The sequence below is a fragment of the Oryx dammah genome, unplaced genomic scaffold, assembly GCF_014754425.2.
Source record: "Oryx dammah isolate SB20612 unplaced genomic scaffold, SCBI_Odam_1.1 HiC_scaffold_25, whole genome shotgun sequence".
NCBI classification, from domain to species: Eukaryota; Metazoa; Chordata; class Mammalia; order Artiodactyla; family Bovidae; genus Oryx; species Oryx dammah.
The window spans coordinates 100,113,342-100,135,667 of record NW_024070209.1 but is presented as its reverse complement, the minus strand read 5'-3'; the positions used below and the strand labels follow the sequence as shown (position 1 = coordinate 100,135,667).

Genomic DNA, 22,326 nt, shown 5'->3' with positions numbered 1-22,326 from the left:
TGTCTCTGGTAACAGGTATGTGCACTGGTGTCCAGGCCCAGGAGGCAGACCACTCAGCCCATCCCTAATCCTCACAGAGGTGCCTGATGACCTCTGGGAACTGGGGACAAAGTTTAAAGACCATGAAAACAACAATTCTCATCACCTAGGAAGAACTCACAGGGCCTTCGGGACCCTCCTGGAATCCTCTAGGACAAGTCTGTTGCACATGAGAATCACCTAGGAGCTTTTAACAGAGAAGGCAATGGCACCCTACTCCAGTACTCTTGCCTGGAAAACCCCATGGATAGAGGAGCCTGGAAGGCTGCAGTCCATGGGGTCGCTGAGGGTCAGACACAACTGAGTGACTTCACTTTCACTTTTTACTTTCATGCATTGGAGAAGGAAATGGCAACCCACTCCAGTGTTCTTGCCTGGAGAATCCCAGGGACAGGGGAGCCTGGTGGGCTGCCATCTATGGGGTCGCACAGAGTCAGACACGACTGAAGTGACTTAGCAGTAGGAGCGTTTTAAAAACAAATATACCAAAAACTTGTATCCAAGCCCCATTGCAAGAGAACCAGATTAAACAGTGAGAGAGGGGACTCCCCTAGTGGGTCTAGAGTACAATCCAATGATCCAGGAGCCACCAAACTGATAAGAATTAAATAAGAGCAATGGCGGTAGGGAGACGTGGGTGGTGAGCAGCAGACAGGGAGAAAGTGTGTGCGGTGTGGTACACTTCTTCTACCCTAAACTATAAAGAGATGTGAAAAGACAAAAGGCTTGTTAACTCTTTAGGTCATAGACAGGTACTTTCCAGAATCTGGTGAAAAGTCCCAGAATGAGGTGACTTTGACAAATGCTACAAGGCAGTCCTTGATCAGCAGCTAAGAGAGAAGATTTCAGGAATTTATACAGTTCAATGCTTGCTCAGGATCTACCAAGATAAAATTATTCCTGACACTCAAACACCAAATGGCTATGCAGGTACATCTGGCTGGGTATTATCACTGGCATGAGCAAACAACTAACTTAAAAACAGAGACATATCTGATAGACGCTACCACAACTGTGAGCAAAATGATGTCGCTTACGTCAGGACAGAAGGAAATCACGGGATGTGGCACACACATCTACCACGTGGTATCACTGCTCAAAATGTGTCATGTAAATTTCACTGTGTGGAAACTCTCAAGTCCAAATTGAAGGACAGTCCACAAAACTACTGGTCTGATCTCACCAATGTTAATGCTGAGGAAGACAAAAACAGTAAAAGACTGCTTGAGACCAATGAGACAGAATCGGAACATAATGTGTAGTCCTTGAGTGGCTTCTAGAAAAACAAAAGGGGAAAACAAAGCTGTAGGAACATTACAGGAACAACACTGGAAATGGGAATTGGGCTACAGGCTGAATTACTGTTAAATTTCTTTAGTGTGATAGTGTATTGAGTGCCCTTGTTTTTAGGAGAGAGACACTGAAGTTCTTAGGGGTGAAGTATTTCATATCTGTGATTAACTTTCAAATGTTTTAGAAAAAATTTACATTAAAAAAGAAAGACACAGGACTTCCCTGGTGGCGCAGTGGTTCAGAATCCACTTGCCAATGCAGGGGACAAGAGCTCAATTTCTGGTCCGGGAAGATTCCAGATGCTGTGGAGCAACTAAGTCCGTGTGCCACAACTTCCAAGCCCATGTGCTGCAACCACTGACGCCTGCGTGCCCTAGAGCCTGTGCTCTGCTGCAAGAGAGGCCTCAGCCTCTGAGGGCTGAAGGAAGAGAAAGATGGGCTGGGTGCATTTGCTCATGGAGCTGTATAATGCCCTTCAACCTGGAGATAACCATTATCATGACCTTTATTTTAAAAATCTGCTTAAGGTAGGGCTGAGTGTGAAAATCCAGGGCAGTCACCAGAGGAAATATGCAGAAAGCCTCCGCAGGTTCCTTATCGTCTATGTGTCTCCAAGACTTACTTGGTGACTGACCTGCATGGAGAGCAAGCTCTACGTGAAGATAAATGCCCCAAAAGACAGAGACAAGCACTGAAGCCATTATGAATCTTTCCAAACCGAGTACAAAAGCCACTGGACTTCAGTGTGAGTTACAGGAAGCAAGAAAAAGGAATCCAGTCCAGCTATGTTGGCTAGGATTTTTAAATAACTTGGAGAAATGCTAATCTGGGAATTCAGGACTGAGCTTTGAAGCTGTTTGCTTAAAATCATACCTGATGCCGATGGAGTGACCGAGGACTTGGATGGCAAGGAACTGGATGATGCCGAGAGGGGCGCGGGGTGGCTGAGAGGTCCAGAGGAAGCCGGCTTGGAGGCCGAGGAGAAGGGCAGCATCGAGGCTGTGCTCTGTGAGCTGTGAACAGGAGCCGAGGTGGCTGCAGCCGTGAACCTGAAAACGGCAGCCCAAGTGGGTCAGAACAGCCTGCTGCTGTGGGATTGTTCGCAACAGTCATGAGTGATCATCAAAAGGTAACTTCCTAGACTCTTCTGCCTTTAGGAAGTGCAAGGAAAGTGAAAGGAAAGTGAAGTTGCTCAGTCGTGTCAGACTCTTTGCGACCCCATGGATGGTAGCCTACCAGACTCCTCTGTCCATGGGATTTTCCAGGCAATAGTACTGGAGTGGATTGCCATTTCCTTCTCCAGGGGAGCTTCCCGACCCAGGGATCAAACCCAGGTCTCCTGCATTGCAGACAGACACTTTACCATTTGAGCCACCAGGGAAGTCCAAATGTGCAAATGTTTAGCTATTTCTTACAAAAGGTGAAGGCTACATGGAAACACTAATCATCTGCTTATTTGGAATGAAAATATCAAATACTTACTTAACATGATGACAAAACTAAGTTTACCATGATATAAAACATTTACTGTCTAGCCTATCAGGCTGAGTGAAAAAAGAAGGTGGGACTCCATGGACTTCGGAGAGTTTAGTACCCTCCCTTTGTCCTGGAAATTACTGAGGACTCGTGGGATGATCATCTCTGGGGAAGGAGAATGGAAGAGGAGAGCGGGTTACTATCTTTGGGATGCTGATGGTCTACTAGGAAGGGGAAGTGAGTTTCACCTAAAAGAGCAAATGTCTGTAAACAGTATAAGTGTACATCAGATGACTAGTGAAATAAATCACGGTGTTACACAGTGGAATACTAGGCAATCTTCATAATGAAGCGGCTGCATGACAATTTAGTATCAATAATGACAGTGGCCAGCATCCCCTCCACAGTAACAAGGGAAGACACAGAAAAGTGGAGGGGGAAGCTGGTAGTATTTACACTCAATGGCAATTATGCGAAAGGGTACAGGTATAAGGGATACTTCTCTCAAAAGGCTTATATTCTGGTGGTGAGAACAAAACAAGCAGGTACAGAAGTGAAAAAATAAGATACATGTAGGGCTTCCCTGGTGGTCCAGTGGTTAAGAATCTGCCTTCCAATGTGGGGAACTTAGATCCCTGGTCAGAGAACTAAGATCCCACATGTAAGTGAAAAACAAGCGATATCTCTACCTGTCACACTTGAAGTGTTACTTACTTTTCGCTAAGGTTGACCTTGACTGCAGGAGCTGACGGCGGGAAGGTGGGCTTCATTCCCATATTTGGAGCTGACATGCTTGGCATTGGCGTGCTTTCCAGGGTAGGCTTAAAACCCGATGATCCAAAGGAGAATGAAGCAGCTGAGGGGGTCATGGGAGAGGCCACAGGCGTGGGCGCGAGGGAGGCTTGAGAAGGAGGAGCAAAAGAGAAGGGCGGCGCGCCAGAGGCCAGGGCTGCTTTGGCACCGTCAGAGCCACTGGAACTTGGAGGAGCCTCCCCAGGGACAGAACCAGAGGACTTCAAAGATGAAGAACCAAAGGAGAACACAGCAGAAGGCAGAGAGAAGGTGGAGGTGGGGGCAGCCTGTGATGAAGGCAGAACAGAGGCAGGCGCCGCGGCAGCTGGCACATCAAGCTTCTGCGGGGCCTGCGGGGAGGTGGGGGTAGTAGGAATACTTCCTGCAATGAAACACATGGAGGAAAAAGGAAGAGACAAGTTAACGCCATGACGGTGGAGGTCCACATCACAGGAAGCAAATGGAAAAGGGCTGGTGGAAGAATGAGGCCAGAAATAATTGGTCCTCATTCCAGAAGTTGTGGGGAGAAGAAATGAGAGCTGATGTTGAACTTTCCAGAGCAAACATTCCATATGGCAAGATATCTAAAACTTTGAAGGAAAAAGAAAATGCAGAAAGACATTAGACTAACAGGACTTCATAAACACCAACTTGAGTAATATTAAAAAAACACACTTCTCGATGTCACAGTGAAAAGTAAGTCATTCTGCAATATTTTATTATCAGGAAAAAACTTTAACTCAGACCTACGCCTCTTAATAGTCACTAAAACAACTCCAGTTTAATCAAAGATATATCTCCTTTGTTTTGAGATATACAAAAGGATATATATAACTGTATCTCAAAACAAAGGTGGCAAAAAGTGAATTAAGTCCAAGTGTCTAACAACCTTGGACTTTTAGGATAAATTTTTGGATTTTTAGGATAAACCTAAAAGTGACCCCCAAAATCACAAAAGATAAAGATTTGACCAAGTACAAAAACTGGCAACAACCAAAGTGAAGGGAAGTCGCTCAGTCATATCCAACTTTTTGTGACCCCATAGACTGTAGCGTACCAGGCTCCTCTGTCCATGGGATTTTCCAGGCAACAGTACTGGAGTGGATTGCCATTTCCTTCTCCAGGGGATCTTCCCAACCCAGGGCTCAAACCCAGGTCTCCCACATTGTAGACAGACGCTTTACCGTCGGAGCACAACCAAAAGGAATACTGAAAAAAAATCTGCAGCAAATGACAAGTAATATGTTTTATTTTTTAAATAAAAATTGAGATTTAAAAAACTTTTGAGGAGTTCTCTGGTGGTCCAGTGGTTGAGTCTGCCTGCCGGTGCAGGGCAAATGGGTTCGATCCCTAGTCCGGGAAGACTCCACATGCCTTGGGGCAGCTAACCCCACGCGCCACAACTGCTGAAGCGCTGGTGCCCTCCAGCCTGGGCTCCACAACAGAAGAGTCACCGCAGTGAGAAGCCCGCGCACCGTGACAAAGAGCAGCACCCGCTCACCACAACTGGAGAAGACCCCACGCAGCAGTGAAGGCCTGGTGCAGTAAAAAATTAACCAATTAAAAAAACAAAAATATAAAAGCAACAACAAAAAATGTGGGGGACTTTAAATTTTTCATTTATTTATTTCTTAAATTTTTTGGCCATGCCTTGAAGCATGTGAGATCTTAGTTCCCTCACCAGGGATCGAACCCGCACCTCCTGTATTGGAAGCAGAGTCCCAACCACTGGAACACCAGGGAAGTCCTGAGACTTTAACAGATAAACGCTGGGAATCTAATTCACAGGAAGAAAATATATACATTCCCTCTAGTCAAAGAAACACAAATTAAATAAGGCATACTTTGGTTCTCTAAATTATCAAAATATAAATACATATAATCCCCTAGGTGTGAAAGGGTAAAGTAAACCTGAAACTTTTTGTTACCAAGTACCTAATTTAGCAATCTTCGAGAAGACATTAAGTCTCAAAAAAAGCATAAAAAATGGACCTTGTAATCCCAATTCTAAGAATAATGCCTATGAAATAAAAAAAGTGAAAAAGATATTTAATACAAACCAGTGATAAAATATATTCAACAGAATATTAAACATTCTTAAATAAATCATAAGAATTGCATAAGAACCTGGAAAACACTTAAAATTTAAATAAATGAACTGTATACCAATTATGTATATAATACGATCACAACTATGAAGATGTTTATGAAAAAACACTGGAAGGGAATACCATAAAAGGCAAGTTTAAATTTTTTTCTATTTTCCAAACTTTCTATAAACAAGCTAGTTCTCTAAATTCTCCAAAATTATTCTCCAAATAACTAAGAAAGCAATATTTTTCAATCAAAATATTTATAGGTCTTGGTTCTTTCAAACTGTCAGAGATGACAGTTTATGCTCCCTGTATCTAAAAGAATGAAATACTTAGGATACAACCATGAAAACGCTGGGCTTCCCAGGTGGCACTACTGGTAAAAAATCCACTGCCAATCAGGAGACAAGAGATGCAGGTTCGATTTCTGGGTTGGAAAAGACCCCCTGCAGAAGGGCAGAGCAACCCACTCCAGTACTCTTGCCAGGAGAATCCCCAAGGACAGAGAAGCCTGGTGGGCTACAGTCCATAGGGTCTCAAAGAGTCAGACATGACTGAAGTGATTTAGCACATAAAAATGCCACTTTCTGAAAATAGAGAACCCCAAGTAAATGTTCACTTCTTTGAAAGCATAAATACTAGTAAATCTATTAATACTTCCTGGGGCTTCCCTGGTGGTTCAGTGGTAAAGAATCCGCCTTGCAATGCAGGGGGTGCAGCTTCAATTCCTGATTGGAGAACTAAGATCTTACATACTACAGAGTAACTAAGCCCGTGTGCCTCAACTAGAGAGACCGTGGGCTGCAACGGAAGATTTCACAGGCCACAATAAAGAGCTGAAGCAGTCAAATAAGTATTTAAAAAGAAAGAAAGAAAGAAAAAGAAACAAACATCATTCCCCAGGCTCCTGACTTCACAGGGCACACTGCTTATTATATATGGACCCAGAAACTGAGTGTAAGGAGTTCATGGGACTCAGGACCACTTAAAGGGAAGAAAACAACTCAAGAGTACACACTGTGTTGAGGAGATTTTCCAACATAACAGCACGGATACAGTCTATGCAAGGCACCTAGTATATTACTTGGGGTCACACTGACAGTTGATAGGAGCCCAAGTATCCAAGTGGCTCTATTTATGATGTACAATTCACTCTGCACTGGGAAGCAGTGCGATAAGACACTCTTTAAGTGTTCTCAACCATACCCAAACCCACTGGTCCACGTATTTCTTACCAGATATAGAATTGGCTACACTATGAGCTTTAAAAACAATATTAGAAGAGAAAAAGCTTACTAGTTATATACTCACAGAATTCAAAAAGAGAAATACTAGTGAAATTCCAAAATATAAAACAATGCCCTTCTAAAACGTTTATTTTGTTCTCACAGGTGACTGTCATTGAGAAAATGCTGAAAATGCAGACTGGCATTTATATGCATGCATTTATGGACATAAAGAATATGTACCAAAATGTTGACTGGCTATTGCTTGATGGCTAATGGGCTCTAAAGTATTTTTGTATTTTTCAATTTTCCTCCAATAAGCATGTATTACTTAAGCAATCCTTTGGGGCTCGGGGTGGGGTGGGTGTGGGGGGAGGAACTAAAGAAAATTAAATACAAAGAGAAAAGAAAATTTCCATGTTCTCACCATGCAGCAGTAGCCACTATCTACGTTTTAGTATCTCACAAGTAGTTTTTTAATGTATATATTTTTCTCACAAAAAAAGAAATCATAGTGCTCTTTCATGGCATGTTCTGCCCTTTCTCTGTTAATAAATATAACATTTTTAACTGTTACATGGCATTTCACTGTATAGATGTACAATCACTTAACCAATTTCTCACATTAAACATGTTGGGTTTCAGATCATATAATATGGAGTTTTACAACAGGGTATTGTCAGTAAATTACCTACTGGGATCCATCGGGTTAAGCTTCCTTTTTCTCTAAAGTGAAGGTTGGTGAATAAAGCTTGGGGGTGAGAGACAGCAATTGTGTGCATGTGTTCTAGGGGAAGACTGGTCCTCCCTTGAAGAGACAGACTGGCTGACAGCAATAACACTTTGCGACCTCACAGCGCTCATCCCAGCAGACACTCCTGTTCGAGCCTGCAGGACCCCTCTCGGCCACAGCTGGGGTCGGGGGGCAGTGGAGGCACACACCTGATGACTTGGGTTGCCGCTCTCCTTCCAACGAGAGCCGCTCTGGTGTCCTGAGGAGGGACCTTACGCCAGGATTTTGATTGATCATGTAAAAAGGACAAAGCACACCATCTGTTGAAAGTAACATAAGCACTGGAGCAGGTGGAAGAGTCTTCTCCTCATCTGTTAAAAAAGAAAACCAAGGTAATAGAAGAGCCAAGTCAATGGAAGGGCCCCTGCGTGGGAGATGAAGACAGCCTGACATGCAAGGGGTTTCACTGGACTCATCTGCATACAAGCTGCAGTTGGTTCGCTCTGATTTGGAGCTGAACAGCCCTTATGAATCGGCTCTTTAAAGCAGAGCTGTGATCAGACAGTCAGTGTACTGCCAGCTGCACAGAGAAACACCAGCAGCTGTGTAGTGGCTCTGACTCTCTGAAGCTCTGATTTTCATGTGTGTCCTGGAGTCAGGGAGACAGGTTCAGCATTCCCCCAACGAACACAGAAGTCTCCAGGAAAAATGACAGAGGAGACTCTTGGGGAAAACACAGAGAAGGACACGGAAAAGTGAGTCCAATTACTTTACAGTCCTTCACAGTTGAATGATAAGCATGTATTTTGTCAATTAAGTCTTTGTGAGAATCAAAAGTAACTGAGTGAATCAGACTAAACAGTCTGGTCAGGGAAAGGACAAGGAACTCAGGGGTGCCTGATGCAGACACCTCTCTAAAATAACGCACATAGTATATGCCTTTTTAAAAATACATACATACATTCCCAGTTTTATTCACATAAAACTGACAAATAAAAATTGCTATGTACTTAAAGTGTATAACATGATTTGAAGGACACACATACTGCGAAATGACTACCACAGTCAAGCTAATAAACACATCGATCAGCTCATGTAGTTACCATTTTGTGTGTGTAGTGAAAACTTTTTAAAAAGTTTTTATTGGAACATAACTGACTGACAACGTTGCATTAGTTTCTGCTGTATGGCAAAGTGAATCAGTCCACTTTTTTATTTTTATTTATTTATTTTTAAATTTATTTATTTTTTAATTGAAGGATAATTGCTTTACAGAAATTTGTTGTTTTCTCTCAAACCTCATCAGTCCACTTTTTTAGATTGTTTTCCCATTTGGTCATTACAGAGTATTGAGCAGAGTTCCCTATGCTGGTAATTAGCAATGTCGAGCACCTTTTCATATACGTTGGCCATCTGTACGCTTTCTTTAGAAAAATGTCTATTCAGGTCCTCTGCCCATTTCCTAATCAGGTTATTTATTTCGCTTTGCTATTGAGTTGCATGGGTTCCTTATATATTTTGGGTATTAACCCCTTATCAGATATATGCTTAGTAGATTTTTTTTCCACTCTACTCTGCTGCCTTTTCATTATACTGTCTCCTTGGCTGTTTTTTAAATTCTCTTAATTCTTTACACAAGTTTTACAGGTTACACCCCACTTACAGTTATTGCCAGACATTGGCCGCGTGCACCGCCTCCCTGTAGTCCGTCTCGCACCCAGCAGTTTGTGCCTCCTGCTCCCCCACTCCTATAATGCCCCTCCCCGCTTCCCTCTCCCTACTCGCAACCAGCAGCTTGCTCTCTAGATCCGTGAGAAAGAATATGTCGTTTCTCACGTTCACATTTCACGGGACTGCAGCCCTGCCAAGACTCAGCAGGGGAGAAGACAGACTCAGAGCACATGCTCGGGCCCCATTTGGAAGTCTGTGCTTGAGGCCTCCATTTTCTTATCCAAGCCATAGAACCAAGTATTGGGATACACCACCTGCCTGGGAGGCCCTGGGAAACCGGGAGGGGCAAAGAAACGAGGCTACGAAGTCAGTGTTGTGTATTTCAGCCATATTCTTACACACACAGAGACACACAGAGTGTGTGGCCTTGGTCAGTGAATACTCAAATCAGACGAGTGTGGTATAGTGCACTCTCTGTCTCATTCTTTACACAGACGCTACGACAAGCTGAAAGTGCACGGCAGAGAAAGTTCCATCAGGAAAATGCAGAGCTGGATTTGAATATTAACCATGATGGGAAGAAGACTATTTCTGCATGTAGCTTAGCTATGACAGACTATACTTACTGATGGTAATTTCCACTTGGTTAGTGTAATCTATGGCAACTCCCATGGGCAAGGAATCATCACTCTTGTCTGTCACAGGCAGTTCAGCTCGACTAGAATCCTCCAACAGCCAAGATTCCCAGCTATTCTGGAAAAAAGAACAAAGTAGAAGAAGATACAGCGTTGGTTAGAGCTTTCTCCAGCACTGTTCAAATAGGAGAGGAGAAAAAGGGAACTCACTTGGTTTAGTATTGCATTCCCTGGGACTCTAAAGTCTGGAAACATAGTCTAAAAGCTATGAACCCCGCAGGAAGCAAGGGGTTCCTTTTCCAAGTGTTTCTATCTGTTCCTGGTGTACAAAGCTCCTGTCTGGTGAATAAATATCACTATCACGAACATTCTCTGACGTGTCCTCCACCACATCCAAGTGGACTCCTGACACAGTGGGACCATCTAACAGCTGCGTGGAGCCAGTCAGCAGCTGCACTGAGGAATCTGCATGGGGACCAGGAGCGCCAGGTGACAATGGCTGCGGCTGTGAGCACACAGCCTAGAAAGCTGCCGGATGCCCTGTGCTCACTCGACCACAGAGACAGAAGCTCTTGTCTTCCTAGTTCTCAGTGTATTTCCTCACAATGGTCAATCTTCCTGCCACCGGATCCCTTGAGAAGCCACCACATCTTTCCAATAAACTCCCCTTTGGCTCATGTTTGCTTGAGTGGGATCTGTTCCCTACAACAAATGACTCCTGGTTTTTAAAAATCACGGACATTTTGTCTAACTTTCAATGCTGACCAAAACTGGGCAGCATGAATTAAAGGAGGAATAATGCTCAACGAGAAACAGAAAAACAAAAAACTGTTGAGGAAAGAAAACAATCATGATCCAAGCCTTAGGCATGAAGTGAACAGTCACATTCACAAGAACGTTAGTAAATGAAATGGGTTCCAACTCTGAAAAACAATCGGCAATAAAACAATACACAAAACAAAGAAGGCTTGCTAACCACTACAGGGCAAAATACAACCAACGTCAGCTTTGGTTTTGTGGAATATGAGATGCAGGTGACAACAGCTTAAAGGTGGGCGTGGAGGAGGTGTTGTAAAGGCAAGGGTGGGTACTGAGATGGACCTCTCACAGCTCGGAAGATCATGAGAGATGGTACATGGTAAAACCGTAAGAATCGAAAGTAAAAATGATCACTTACAGTTCAAAGGTAACTAGCAGAAGAGACTAAAACAGTGCTCTAATCCTATTGAAAGGAAGGATGGGAGTCTAAAGGCCACATATGAGCTAAACCCTCATTTGCGTCATGGCCAATAATTTAAAGTTAACAATCGATAACCAGTGATGCAATAATTATTTCAGGATAAGGAGATAACCATTAAGAGAGAGAGACCACAAGTTAAACATGGTCTCTTTCAGAGAACAGGACAGACCAGGACAGGATGGGAAGGGCTGCTATTTCACGTATAAGCCCTTTTCCACTACTTGAATTTTCAACCATGAACATAAATTACTTTGATAAAAAGCAAAAATCAAAGTGTTTCTTAATGTGTGAATACATAAAATACTTGTGCTATCAGGAGATTGTTACTGAAGTTAATCCAAGAGCAGCAAATCAAGAGTGCTGGGCTCTGAGAGCTAAGCACTTATGGTGGGCCACCTTGCCACTCAAGAGAAGGATGGATAAATGTTGAATGATTGAAGAAGCACAAGGATGCACAGAACATTTTCAAACTCCAGGTAGACTTTTAAAAAGGGAAAGTTTTCGGCTGAGGAGCTGTGTCTCCTGTGTAGTCTCTCTGCATGGGTAGTGTACCATGACAACCTCAGCCCACTCTGGCCTGTAAGGAGCACAGAGCAAAAGAAGGAAGATGGGGGCTTGTCTACACAGATGCTTTTAGCTTTCTGGTGGTTTTCAAAACAGAAAGTATTTCTGAAGAGTCACAGTTTGGTTTGACTTGCATGTCTCTCTTCCATAGTCAAGGATGGGTTATAGTTAACTGAATAGAAGAGGCAGATTCAAGTAATAACGAGAAAATAAAGAGAAACATTTACCTGGCTGCTTTGTCGCGCAAGGATGCTGACTTCTGTGGAAGCTGCGGATGCTGCCAGCACTAAATCCCTTCAAGGAATAAAACCGAAGACCGTTAAATTCAAAGGGCAACAGCTGTACCTTGACTTGAGTCAATGGTGACACCTACAAAGCTTCCTTCTAGATGTCAAGGAGAAAGGCGAGCTTTTCTACCTCATTGAAGGTAAGAAGATTTTGGACGTAAAGCTTTACTTTTTAGTCCACAGGTCAGAGCCCTGGAGACTCAGCCAACTGTCTCCTTACTTAAGACAAAGGGGAGACACTACAGAATCAGTTCAGATCCCAATAAATACACCACTCTGAACAGAGAATAACCTAACTGAAGGAAGAGAAGCTTTGCTTCAAGAAATCCATCTTTCAAAGGGACACTTCAGCTCAGAGGGAAGCTTTTAATATGCTCCTTAAATATCTGTATTTTCTTAAGTCATCAGTGGACTTACTGAGAAAATGGGACTTTTAAGTTTAGTGTGTATTCGAGCTATATAGTTCAAGACTGGGGAAATAGATGTAGTGGTCAGAGAGGTATTATCCAACATGAGTTGAGTATATTTTTAGGGCATCTCCAGCCTCTATTCTCCTCTCTTACAGAGAGGAAACAAAGCAGGACAAAATGGCTCAGGTGTGCCCTCCCTCGCCCACAGCTCACCACTCTTCAACGTAGCTGAGGTAGTAACGGTGCTGCCTCTCGGTACAGCTGCCATAGCAGGGCTCCATGAAGTTCATAAACACCTCAGGGTGCTTTTCCTCTTTTTTCTACATTGAACAGAATGAGAAAAAAAAAATCTCATGGGTGATTTTTCTTTAATCCTACAAAGTTAAGAATCTCAAAAGATAAAATCCTTTAAGTTTTATGGAAAAATATACTAAAAAAATAAAAAAAGAAAATACATAGACACACTATAAAAACAACACTGAGCAATACAAAGAACAGAAACACTGGCCATGGAGATCACTTAACTTCTCTGATAATGTTTTCTCCTATGTATGATGGACCTACACCTAAAGGAAATCAGTCCTGAATACTCACTGGAGGGACTGATGCTGAAGTTGAAGCACCGATACTCTGGTCCCCTGTGCAAAGAGCCAACTCACTAGAAAAGACCCTCATGCTGGGAAAGATCGAAGGCAGGAGAAGGGGACAACAGAGGGTTAGATGGTTGGATGGCATCACCAACTCAACAGACATGAGTTTGAGCAAGCTCCAGGAGATGGTGAGGGACAGGGAAGCCTGGCATGCTGCAGTCCAAGCAGTCGCAGAGAGTCGGACACGACTCAGCAACTGAACAGCAACAACAAATGATGGACCTAAAAAATCTACATCAAAGGCTGTTTTAACTGAGATATGAAAGGATATATAGAAAGCTTCTAATCCAGGACATGGAACATAAACAGTACTCAGCAAATGCTAGTGTTAATATTATCCCTGGGAATAGAAAATCTTAATCTTGAAATAAGGCACCTTAACAAACTTATTTTTAAAATTTGATATTGTCAGGAACCCAAAAGAGTTAATAAAAACAAGGTACTTTTTTCTCATATCAGATTGGCAAAGATTAAAAATGGTACCACTGCATATTGACACACTTTGTTGTTCAGTCGTTGAATAAGTGAATGAATTTTGAAAATCAAGGTATTTTCTTGCTTTTCTAAAATGACTTCATCAGATTAACACCTATCACAACTCACAGTCTACAACTTAAAATTTTAGCATTTTTTTTCACCATATGGCCCAACAACAGAACGTGCTCTAAGTGGACACCACCATTTTGGTTCTCAGGCCCCTAGTGCAGCATTAAAAAAATCTCACACCTTAAGTGGTACCACTGCCAGTACCACTGCCAGTAAGGAAAGGAGAGAGACACCTAAAGCCTCTAACTCTATTAGAAGACTCATATAATTCTCAAATAATCAAGACAGCCCTTTCACACACATACCGGGAGCAGAGCCATCACCACATCTGGAGCCGTTTCCAAGGTCCCATCCGCCGCGGCATACACTATGGTGAATTCATATGTGCCGATCCACAGAACGTCCAGAACTGAAAGACACACATCCTAATAAACCATCTTTGTGCTTGGAATAACCCCTGTACATTATAAAATTATCAGCTCATAGATAAACAAATATCCAACTACTATAGCTTTTAAAAAGGTCTAGACTTCACTAAACATAATTCACAAAGATTCAAAAAGCCCAAATTCGTTCCAGAGTGGTATTTTACCCCCAACAGATGATAAAACAAATAATGAAGAATTCTAATTAAAAAAAAAAAGTCAGGATCCATTTAACGTCATTTACCAAGCAACACAGGTATCTACTAGAGAATTACTGTTACGGTGACTTAATTGTGTATGTATGCTGTGCTCAGTCACGTAGCCGTGTTCAACTCCTTGCCGCCCACAGACTGTAGACCGCCAGGCTTCTCTGTCCATGGGATTTCACAGGCAAGAAGACTGGAGTGGGTTGCCATTTCCTTCTCCAGGGGATCGTCTGGTCCCAGGGATCGAGACCTAATTAGCTAACTGAAACAGTAAGTTTTCACACAGGAGGCACCAGCACTTTCCTGAATCGGTATGCAGGCCTCACATGGTCTAACATTTCTGCACTACAGACAGTGCCTCATTAGACGTCAGCCCAGTAAGAAAAGCAAATGCGTTACCTCTGACGGGATGGTCTGCCTCATAAAATGGAGGACAAGGAATGACTTTCTTTTCCTGCAAAGTCTGAAAGAGATTTGAAAACACCAGTGTCAAACAAAACAATTCCCAGACTGCAAATCCAACAACTGTATTGTTTTACAGGCCAATGTCCTAAAAGAACACGTACCGAATTTCACGTAACAACTTTCTGTGCTGATAAAGAAGAAACAGAACCTGAACCTCAAGCCTGTCCCACCACATTCACCACTCTACCCTGCAGAGAACAGGAGGGATACACAACAGCACAGGCCTCGGCACTGCCCGCGAGCCTCTCCTTCTCAACCGGGTGTGATCAGACATACACAGATTCTCTGCCGATTTATACTGAAGAGTACTCAGGAATATTATCTCTGGAAGACCACAGGAAAAGGATGACAGAGTGGACATGCGACAGCTCTTTCCTGCATTCTCTTGGGTACAGACAGATTCGTTGCAATGAACATAAACTATATTTCAATAGGAAAAAACAGCAAAGATACTACCAAACCAACCCCCAAACACTTGATAAAAACGCTCTGAAGCCCAAGGCAAGACTTACAGGAAGATACTGGACCACAGTTCCATTCTGCTTCCCCACAGCCAGCTGCTTTCCTTTGGGGCTCCAGCACACTGGGTAAAGAAGAAAATGCTACCAATTAAAACCTGAAGAAAATGGAGCGAACCGTGAGATGTGTACCAAAACAGCCCTGTAATCACCACTTCAGGCTTCCCCGGTGGCTTAGCGGTAAAAGATCCACCTGCCAATGCAGGAGGTACAGGTTTGATCCCTGGGTCAGGAAGATCTCTTGGAGAAGGAAATGGCAACCTACTCCAGCCTTCTTGCCTGGGAAGTCCATGGACAGAGGAGCCTGGCGCGCTGCAGTCCATGGGGTCGCAAAAGAGCCCGACGTGGCTTAGTGACTAAATGACAACATTTACACTTTGTGTTCCTCTTTCTGTCAGTCCATGGAAGACTGTGGGATCATCCTTACTTGGCAAAGTGAAAAAAGAAACATCATGTCGATGACACAATCAAATTGTGATTTGTTACTGGGCCATTGAATCAGTTGCTAAAAAGGCTTTTTCAATGCAGTATTGCCCAGAAAGCTGTAAAGTGCAGGAAACTCCAGTTTTTAGATAAATCGAGGAGGATAGAAAAGATTTTCAAATATCAAGAAATCTTTCTCTTGCTTCTTTTGGATATTTTCTGTTTTCCCCCTAAGATACAAATGACTGTTTCAGAGTCTGATCTTTTAGGTCAAAATAATTATTCCAACAACACAGTTCTAAACCAAACATTTCTATACCCAAACATTTCACCAGGAAACCCAAGCACACTCAAGGTAAATCATGTGTGCTGTGTGGCTTTAAGGGCAGTAACTACACAAATAAAATACACTCTCTCCACTTCTACCAAAAAACAAGTAAGACAAAGCGCCCCATTTGCTTTCTTCCTCAGAGATAAATTTTTAAATAGATGACCATTACCGTATATTACAGAGTAAAAGACGTTATTACTCACCAGACGTTACTCCTACTGTGGAAGGAAGGGTCGCACACACTTTCACTGTCTCTGTGACTTGTAGGACTGCGATGCTGCCGTCAGCCAGACAGACTGCCACCATGGAGGAGACCGTAGGGTTCCACTTCATGTCGATCACCAAGCCTCCTGCATCTTTCAAGAGCTTATGATATGCGAACGGACGCTTCTGCTGTTTAGCCTTTTAAAACAAATGCCCAGAGGCAAAAATAAACAGATAAATACAGAGACATTCAATGGTCCAAGAAAATTATTGAATATGCAGGTTTTCTCAAATTACAGTCTACTTTTCCCCATGACCATGAAAAAAAAACTGTAGCTCTACACAACAGTCTATTTGTTACACACAATTTTAACATAATTTTGAAAATGGCCATCAATTATTAGGGGGGACTCTCAACAGGGAATATACAAACGCAAAATAATGGATAAAGAACATATACTAAATAAAAACCGAGACTCTGCTTCTTAATAGTGTTGGGTCCTTGAATTTTAGAGTGCTCATCTTAAAATACTGTGCTTATTTTATTTGGTATGCAGAAGCCCCAGCAGGCTTCAAAATTCCAAATAGCCTCAGTGAAAGATTTGTTGTAGAAGGCTAACGGAAGATTAATGATATAAAAGGTGCTTCAATATGTATGATTGAGTCCCTTCACCACTCACCTGAAACTATTACAACATTGCTAATCAGCTATACCCCAAAACAAAATTAGATGTTTAATTTAAAAATTAAGAAAAAAAAGAGAGACCACCTGAGACCAGATTAAAGGCGTGCAGACCCTGCACATACGCTAATCTTCCATCAGCAACCCTGCCGTTGAGCCATTGCTGCGAAACTCCTCGCCAAAGCCTCTGGGCTTGAGGCGCGGTTTCTGGGCACGAGCCTGCTGCATCCCCATCTCCCCAGGAGACAAATAAAGAAATTCCTTTCTACTTAAAAAAAAAAAGTGCCTCAAACAACCCCCCCCGCCCCCCGCCCAAGTACTGCTGGACTCTTGGTTACTTAAACTTTTTGGGCCTGTTTCTCCATCTCTGAGATGAAGACCATGATTCCGAGTGTATGAGGCTAGTATAAAGCCAAGAGGGGTGGGCATGGATGAAAACAAGGCATGCAAAGCACCAGCACAGGGCCCGGCACGCAGTCAATCTCAACACTCAATCTCACTGACGATTACCATTACTACACAGCCTGGAATGCAAGAGCACTGCAGTGGGAGGTCAGAGACCCAGTACGCAGGAACTTCTGACACTGTCTACTAACTCTGTGGCCTCAGGCAAGTCACTTAGGGTCCCTAGGCTCTGGCTGTCTCAAGTGTAAATGAGAAATGACAGCACCCTGGGGCAGATGGTGTTACAAAATAATTTCTTGAAATCCCTATTATCGCAAAGATCTTGATTTATGATTCTATAACTAAGGACCTCTTAAAAACCCAAATTCAAATCTAGAAAAAGAATTCAAAGGTCAACCAGGAACTTCTAGGTTATGATTCAACACCAGGCACTCTTCTTAGGTCCCTAGAGTTTGCCGTCAGCTTACCTCATTTGAGAATGTGCGAACATCAAAAAAAGCAATAATGGAACCATATTCACTGGACATCATGCACACGGACAGCGTGAGGTTATCGCAGCTCAGGGCCAGGTGATGAATTGGGAATTTCATAGGAACCAGCAAGCTTTGAACTTTATCGACTGAAAACCAAAAAACACAGAGCAGAAAATGGAATGTTTGAAGCATAAGCCACAAACTCTCTCTATTCAGGTCTACATCATTCTTGCATCTACATAAACGTATGCACACACACCCTGACACCAAGTTGTGCAGAAGAACTGCAGCTTTCTTATAGATGGCTAATGCTGCACTGAGTATTGTAGGGACTCTCCCTCATACGGCCTGGGGAAACCAACTGTGGCCAGAGCCCTGGCTGAATACAGTTCTGTACCATATTTCTGCAACAATGCTCCAAACAGTACACATTCCCCTTTGTTTGGATGATGCTGTTGTGACAACTAAAAGGCCATGCAGCAAAGTTCTTCTCCTACAGAGCCAGAACCCAAGTTGAACTGAACAACAAAAAAAACATGTGGCACAATGGTAAGCCGTTCTTCCCTCTGAGTTCAGAGGAACAAGTCACCAGAAGAGAAATACAAAGGAGCAGAGAGAACACCCAGGAAGGCTTCCAGCAGCCCATCTAGCACTTCCTCTTCTTGGGGGTCAACCTCAGGACTAACAGTAGTTTTACTATGTAAAACTTGGGAAGCAGATGACATTAGCACTTCACTATGCTCCTCTCTCTATCATGCAACAGAAACCAAGGAACTTACCTATCTTATTAGGATCATCTCCAGGTTTATTCTGAATAAGAAGATTTTTAGTAGAAAAAACGTGCAATCCACTGGCTCCACCAGCAAAGACCAGGCCGTATTTGTTGGACACAGAAAGCAGACTCGAGCGTTCCTTGGGCAACTCCTCAGGAGAATCAAAGATTCTCACTTTCTTCAGTGCTCTAAACTGAAAATCCTATGGTGCAGGGTGGAAACAAGATCAATTCAGGGAAAACAGGACGTTAGATTACCTGTCATTCTGGTACAGCAAAATATATATTACCCTAAGAGTAAAGTAAAGTAAAGACTGTGTGGCCGGTTCGACCCCTGGGTGGGGCAGATCCCCTGGAGGCGGCAATGCCAACTCACTCCAATATTCTTGCCTGGAGATTCTATGGAAAGAGGAGCCTGGTGGGCTACAGTTCATGGACTTGCAAAAATTGGATGCAACTGAGCATGCACACGTTAAGTTGTACTATACATATTTTCTTCCCTTCAATTCTAAACCTATCTTTAAATCAAGGTTTTAGTGAAAAGAATGTAAATTTCCTTTTGCTTACACTCTAAGACATAAAAACCAAAGACAGCCTTCTCAGCCTTCATTTGTGTACCTTTACGGAGTTTCCTATGGCTTCCCTTGTGGCTCAGGTGGTAAAGAATCTGCCTGCAATGCGGGAGACCTGGGTTTGATCCCTGGGTTGGGAAGAACCCCTGGAGAAGGGACAGGCTACCCACTCCAGTAGTCTGGCCTGGAGAATTCCATGGACTATATATAGTCCATAGGGTCGCAAAGAGTCGGACATAACTGAGCGACTTTCACTATACTACACTACATGGTGTTTTCTACAGGATCCCCACGTACTAATTCCCTTGGATGTGATGTTTAAACATATTTGGCAAAAGAGTAACTGAAATAATCTTCTTAATTCCAACTGTGTATGGTGATCAGAAATCCACACGGATTTCCAGGTGAGACCATAGTTCAGTTCAGTTCAGTCTCTCAGTCTCTTTGTGACCCCATGGACTGCAGCATGCCAGGCTTCCCTGTCCATCACCAACTCCCAGAGCTTGCTCAAACTCATGTCCATTGAGTCAGTGATGCCACCCAACCATCTCATCCTCTGTCGCCCCCTTTTCCTCCTGCCCTCAGTCTTTCGCTGCATCAGGGTCTTTTCCAAAGAGTCAGTCACATCAGGTGGCCAAAGAATTGGAGCCTCAGCTTTAGCATCAGTTCTTCCAATAAATGTTCAGGACTGATTTCCTTTAGGATTGACTGGTTTGATCTCCTTGCTGTCCAAGGGACTCTCAAGAGTCTTCTCCAGCACCATAAAGTTTTCAGTTTTTTGTTAATTCTCATCCTGATAACCTCTGGGTCTTGGTAATCAGAAACTCAATGGGAGACCACCATTTTCTGAGTCTGTGGTTCTAAAACCTTTTTATCCTTCTGCCCCTACCTACATGAGGAACAGGGCACACTCTCATTGGGTTGGTCACCCTTGGCAGAAATTCTCAAGAAGAGACTTCTACTCTTAACATGGTATGGATTACTACTTCCTAATGCATTTCAGTGAGTTGTTGTCCAAATGCCTAAAATCTTCCCATGACTTATTAAAATTTCCTTTCTATGGACATGAGTGTGAGCAAGCTCTGGGAGTTGGTGATGGACAGGGAGCCTGGCAGTGCCACAGTCCATGGGGTCGAAGAGTTGGACATGCTTGAGCGGCTGAACTAAGCTGAGATTTGGATCATCTGGTCCTCTCAAGTTTCCTGGCTTCAGGAGGATTTCCAGTGCCAAAACCGGACCTTCAAATCTAGTTAATTAAAGGACTTGTGGGCTTCCGTGGTGGCTCAGATGGTAAAGAATCTGCCTGCAAGGCGGCAGGCATGGGTTTAATTCCTGAGTCAGGAAGATCCCCTGGAGGAGGGCTTGGCAACCCACTCCAGTATTCTTGCCTGAGAATCCCATGGACAGAGGAATCCGGGGGGCTACAGTCCATGGGGTCCCAAGGAGTCGGAAACGACTAAACACAACAAAAGCGCCTGTAGGATAAGGGATGATCCCTGCTCTGCGTTAAGCAAGCCTGGGTTACAGGCTTGAACTAGTTCAGCGACAGAGGAGAGAGAATCTCTCCTCCGCTCACAACAACCGAGATTTCAGTCCGCCTGTCAAAGGCGGCTTTGGGTAAGTTAACTTTCCGAGCCTCTATTTGCTCCTCTACATTAACAAGTACTTCCTAGGGTCGCTGTGATAGTTACCAGTGCCTGGCATGCAAGTAAACGCTCAATAAACAGCAGTTATTCCCATACTCCGACGACCACATTAAAGTAACTACGATAACTCAGGAGGCTCGCACAAGACCAGCAGGGGACGTGGGAAGTACATTCCGTGGGGCTTTCACGCCGGCTGCACGGCAGAGCGCTCCAGGACGCGGTAACATGAACTTGCATCGCCTCACACCGTTCAGTCAGGAGGCGGGGCAGCGGACACCCGCGCTTCCCGGGTCAGGGAGGCGCCAAGGCAATACCAGGATTAAGGAAGGGTGGGAGGCCCTGGCCAACACCTGACCTTCATCTCCCGCTCAGGGATCACGGCATCCATTTCGTCTCCCATCGCGCGGCCCTCAGTTGGTGAAAGGAGCCCCCACCGCCGCCGTCCGCGGCCTGGCCCACACAGCCCAGGTCTTTCCGAGGCCAACTTCCTCCCCTCAGAGCTTGCGACGAGATGCACAGCTCGCACTTCCGGCGCGCTTTTGGTGACGGCACGCATTTCGGCCCGCGGCGTGGCTGAGGAGGGCTGAGGGGACCTTCTGAAGTCGCGCGGCGCCTCCTGGCCGCCGCCTCCCATTGGCCGGCTCGGAAGAGTAGGAGGCGTGGCCTGGCAGTCACTGCGCCTGCGCCCGGCTGCTCCCAGGCCGCCGCTGTCGTCTGCAGGTGGCGTGGGCTCGCCTCGTGTGGGTTTCCTTTAGTCGGTAGTGCAAGCGCGAGATATCCACGCTCGTTTCGCTGAGGCTTCACAGTAATCTTTGGATGTAGGTGGTTATTAATACTTTCGATTTCAAAGATGTTAGGAACTTGACAAATATTTCCAAGGAGTAGCTCCTGAGAAAGGCTTTGGACCGGCTGTGGAAGGAAAAGGTGTTCAGAAAATTGACGGGACGGGGCCTCGCCCCTGCTGTGTCTGAAGGCCGAAAGGGGAGATTAAAGGGCCCCAGCGATCAGCTTTGTTTACTCCTTTCAAGGTAGTCATTTCTGGAGCAAGAGCCAGTGAAAGTGAAAGTCTCTCAGTCGTGTCCGACTCTTTGCGACCCCGTGGACTATAGTCCATGGAATTCTCCAGGCCAGAATACTGCAGTGGGTAGCCTTTCTCTTCTCCAGGGGATCTTCCCCACCCAAGGATTGAACCCAGGTCTTCCGCATTGCAAGCGGTCTCTTTACCAGCTGAGCCATGTGTAATGGAATCTTCAAGACGGCCTAGTCACCTCGGGATTATCATTGCCGTTTAATTGATGAGGCAACTGGAAGCACAGAGAAGTCAAGAAGATTCCCCGGTTCCCCTCAGTCAAAAAGTGGTGAAGGCCTGATTAGGATTCAGCATGTCTGGATATGCTGATTGCCAACTATTACACGGTCCAAAGGAGGGATTTTTGTAGTGGAATATTATAGACCCTCTAGGACACAGATTCTTAATTTAGATCACATGGGTCAGCTCCAGGGGGCGTATTCTGCTGCTTACTATTTGGTTTTCAGCAAACTGCTAATC

The 22,326-nt window shown here is 44.1% G+C and overlaps 1 protein-coding gene across 2 annotated transcripts in view; it reads right to left on the bottom strand.

Moving 5' to 3' along the window:
- Positions 1-21,301, bottom strand: part of NUP214 (nucleoporin 214) — an 88,554-nt gene extending 67,253 nt beyond the window's left edge. The window contains exons 1-13 of one of the 2 annotated variants that reach the window (XM_040225408.1): positions 21,133-21,301; positions 18,567-18,762; positions 17,782-17,933; positions 16,227-16,425; positions 15,264-15,334; positions 14,686-14,749; positions 13,961-14,064; positions 12,673-12,779; positions 11,990-12,056; positions 9,950-10,076; positions 7,862-8,023; positions 3,523-3,982; positions 2,206-2,381 (exon numbers count right to left, since the gene is read on the bottom strand). In XM_040225408.1, the coding sequence (XP_040081342.1) occupies positions 2,206-2,381; positions 3,523-3,982; positions 7,862-8,023; positions 9,950-10,076; positions 11,990-12,056; positions 12,673-12,779; positions 13,961-14,064; positions 14,686-14,749; positions 15,264-15,334; positions 16,227-16,425; positions 17,782-17,933; positions 18,567-18,762; positions 21,133-21,177 (1,930 nt within the window). In that variant the 5' untranslated portion in view covers positions 21,178-21,301. The remainder of the gene's footprint in view (positions 1-2,205; positions 2,382-3,522; positions 3,983-7,861; positions 8,024-9,949; positions 10,077-11,989; positions 12,057-12,672; positions 12,780-13,960; positions 14,065-14,685; positions 14,750-15,263; positions 15,335-16,226; positions 16,426-17,781; positions 17,934-18,566; positions 18,763-21,132) is intronic. The other variant, XM_040225409.1, reaches the window with a different exon arrangement.
- Positions 21,302-22,326: the final 1,025 nt, after the last annotated feature.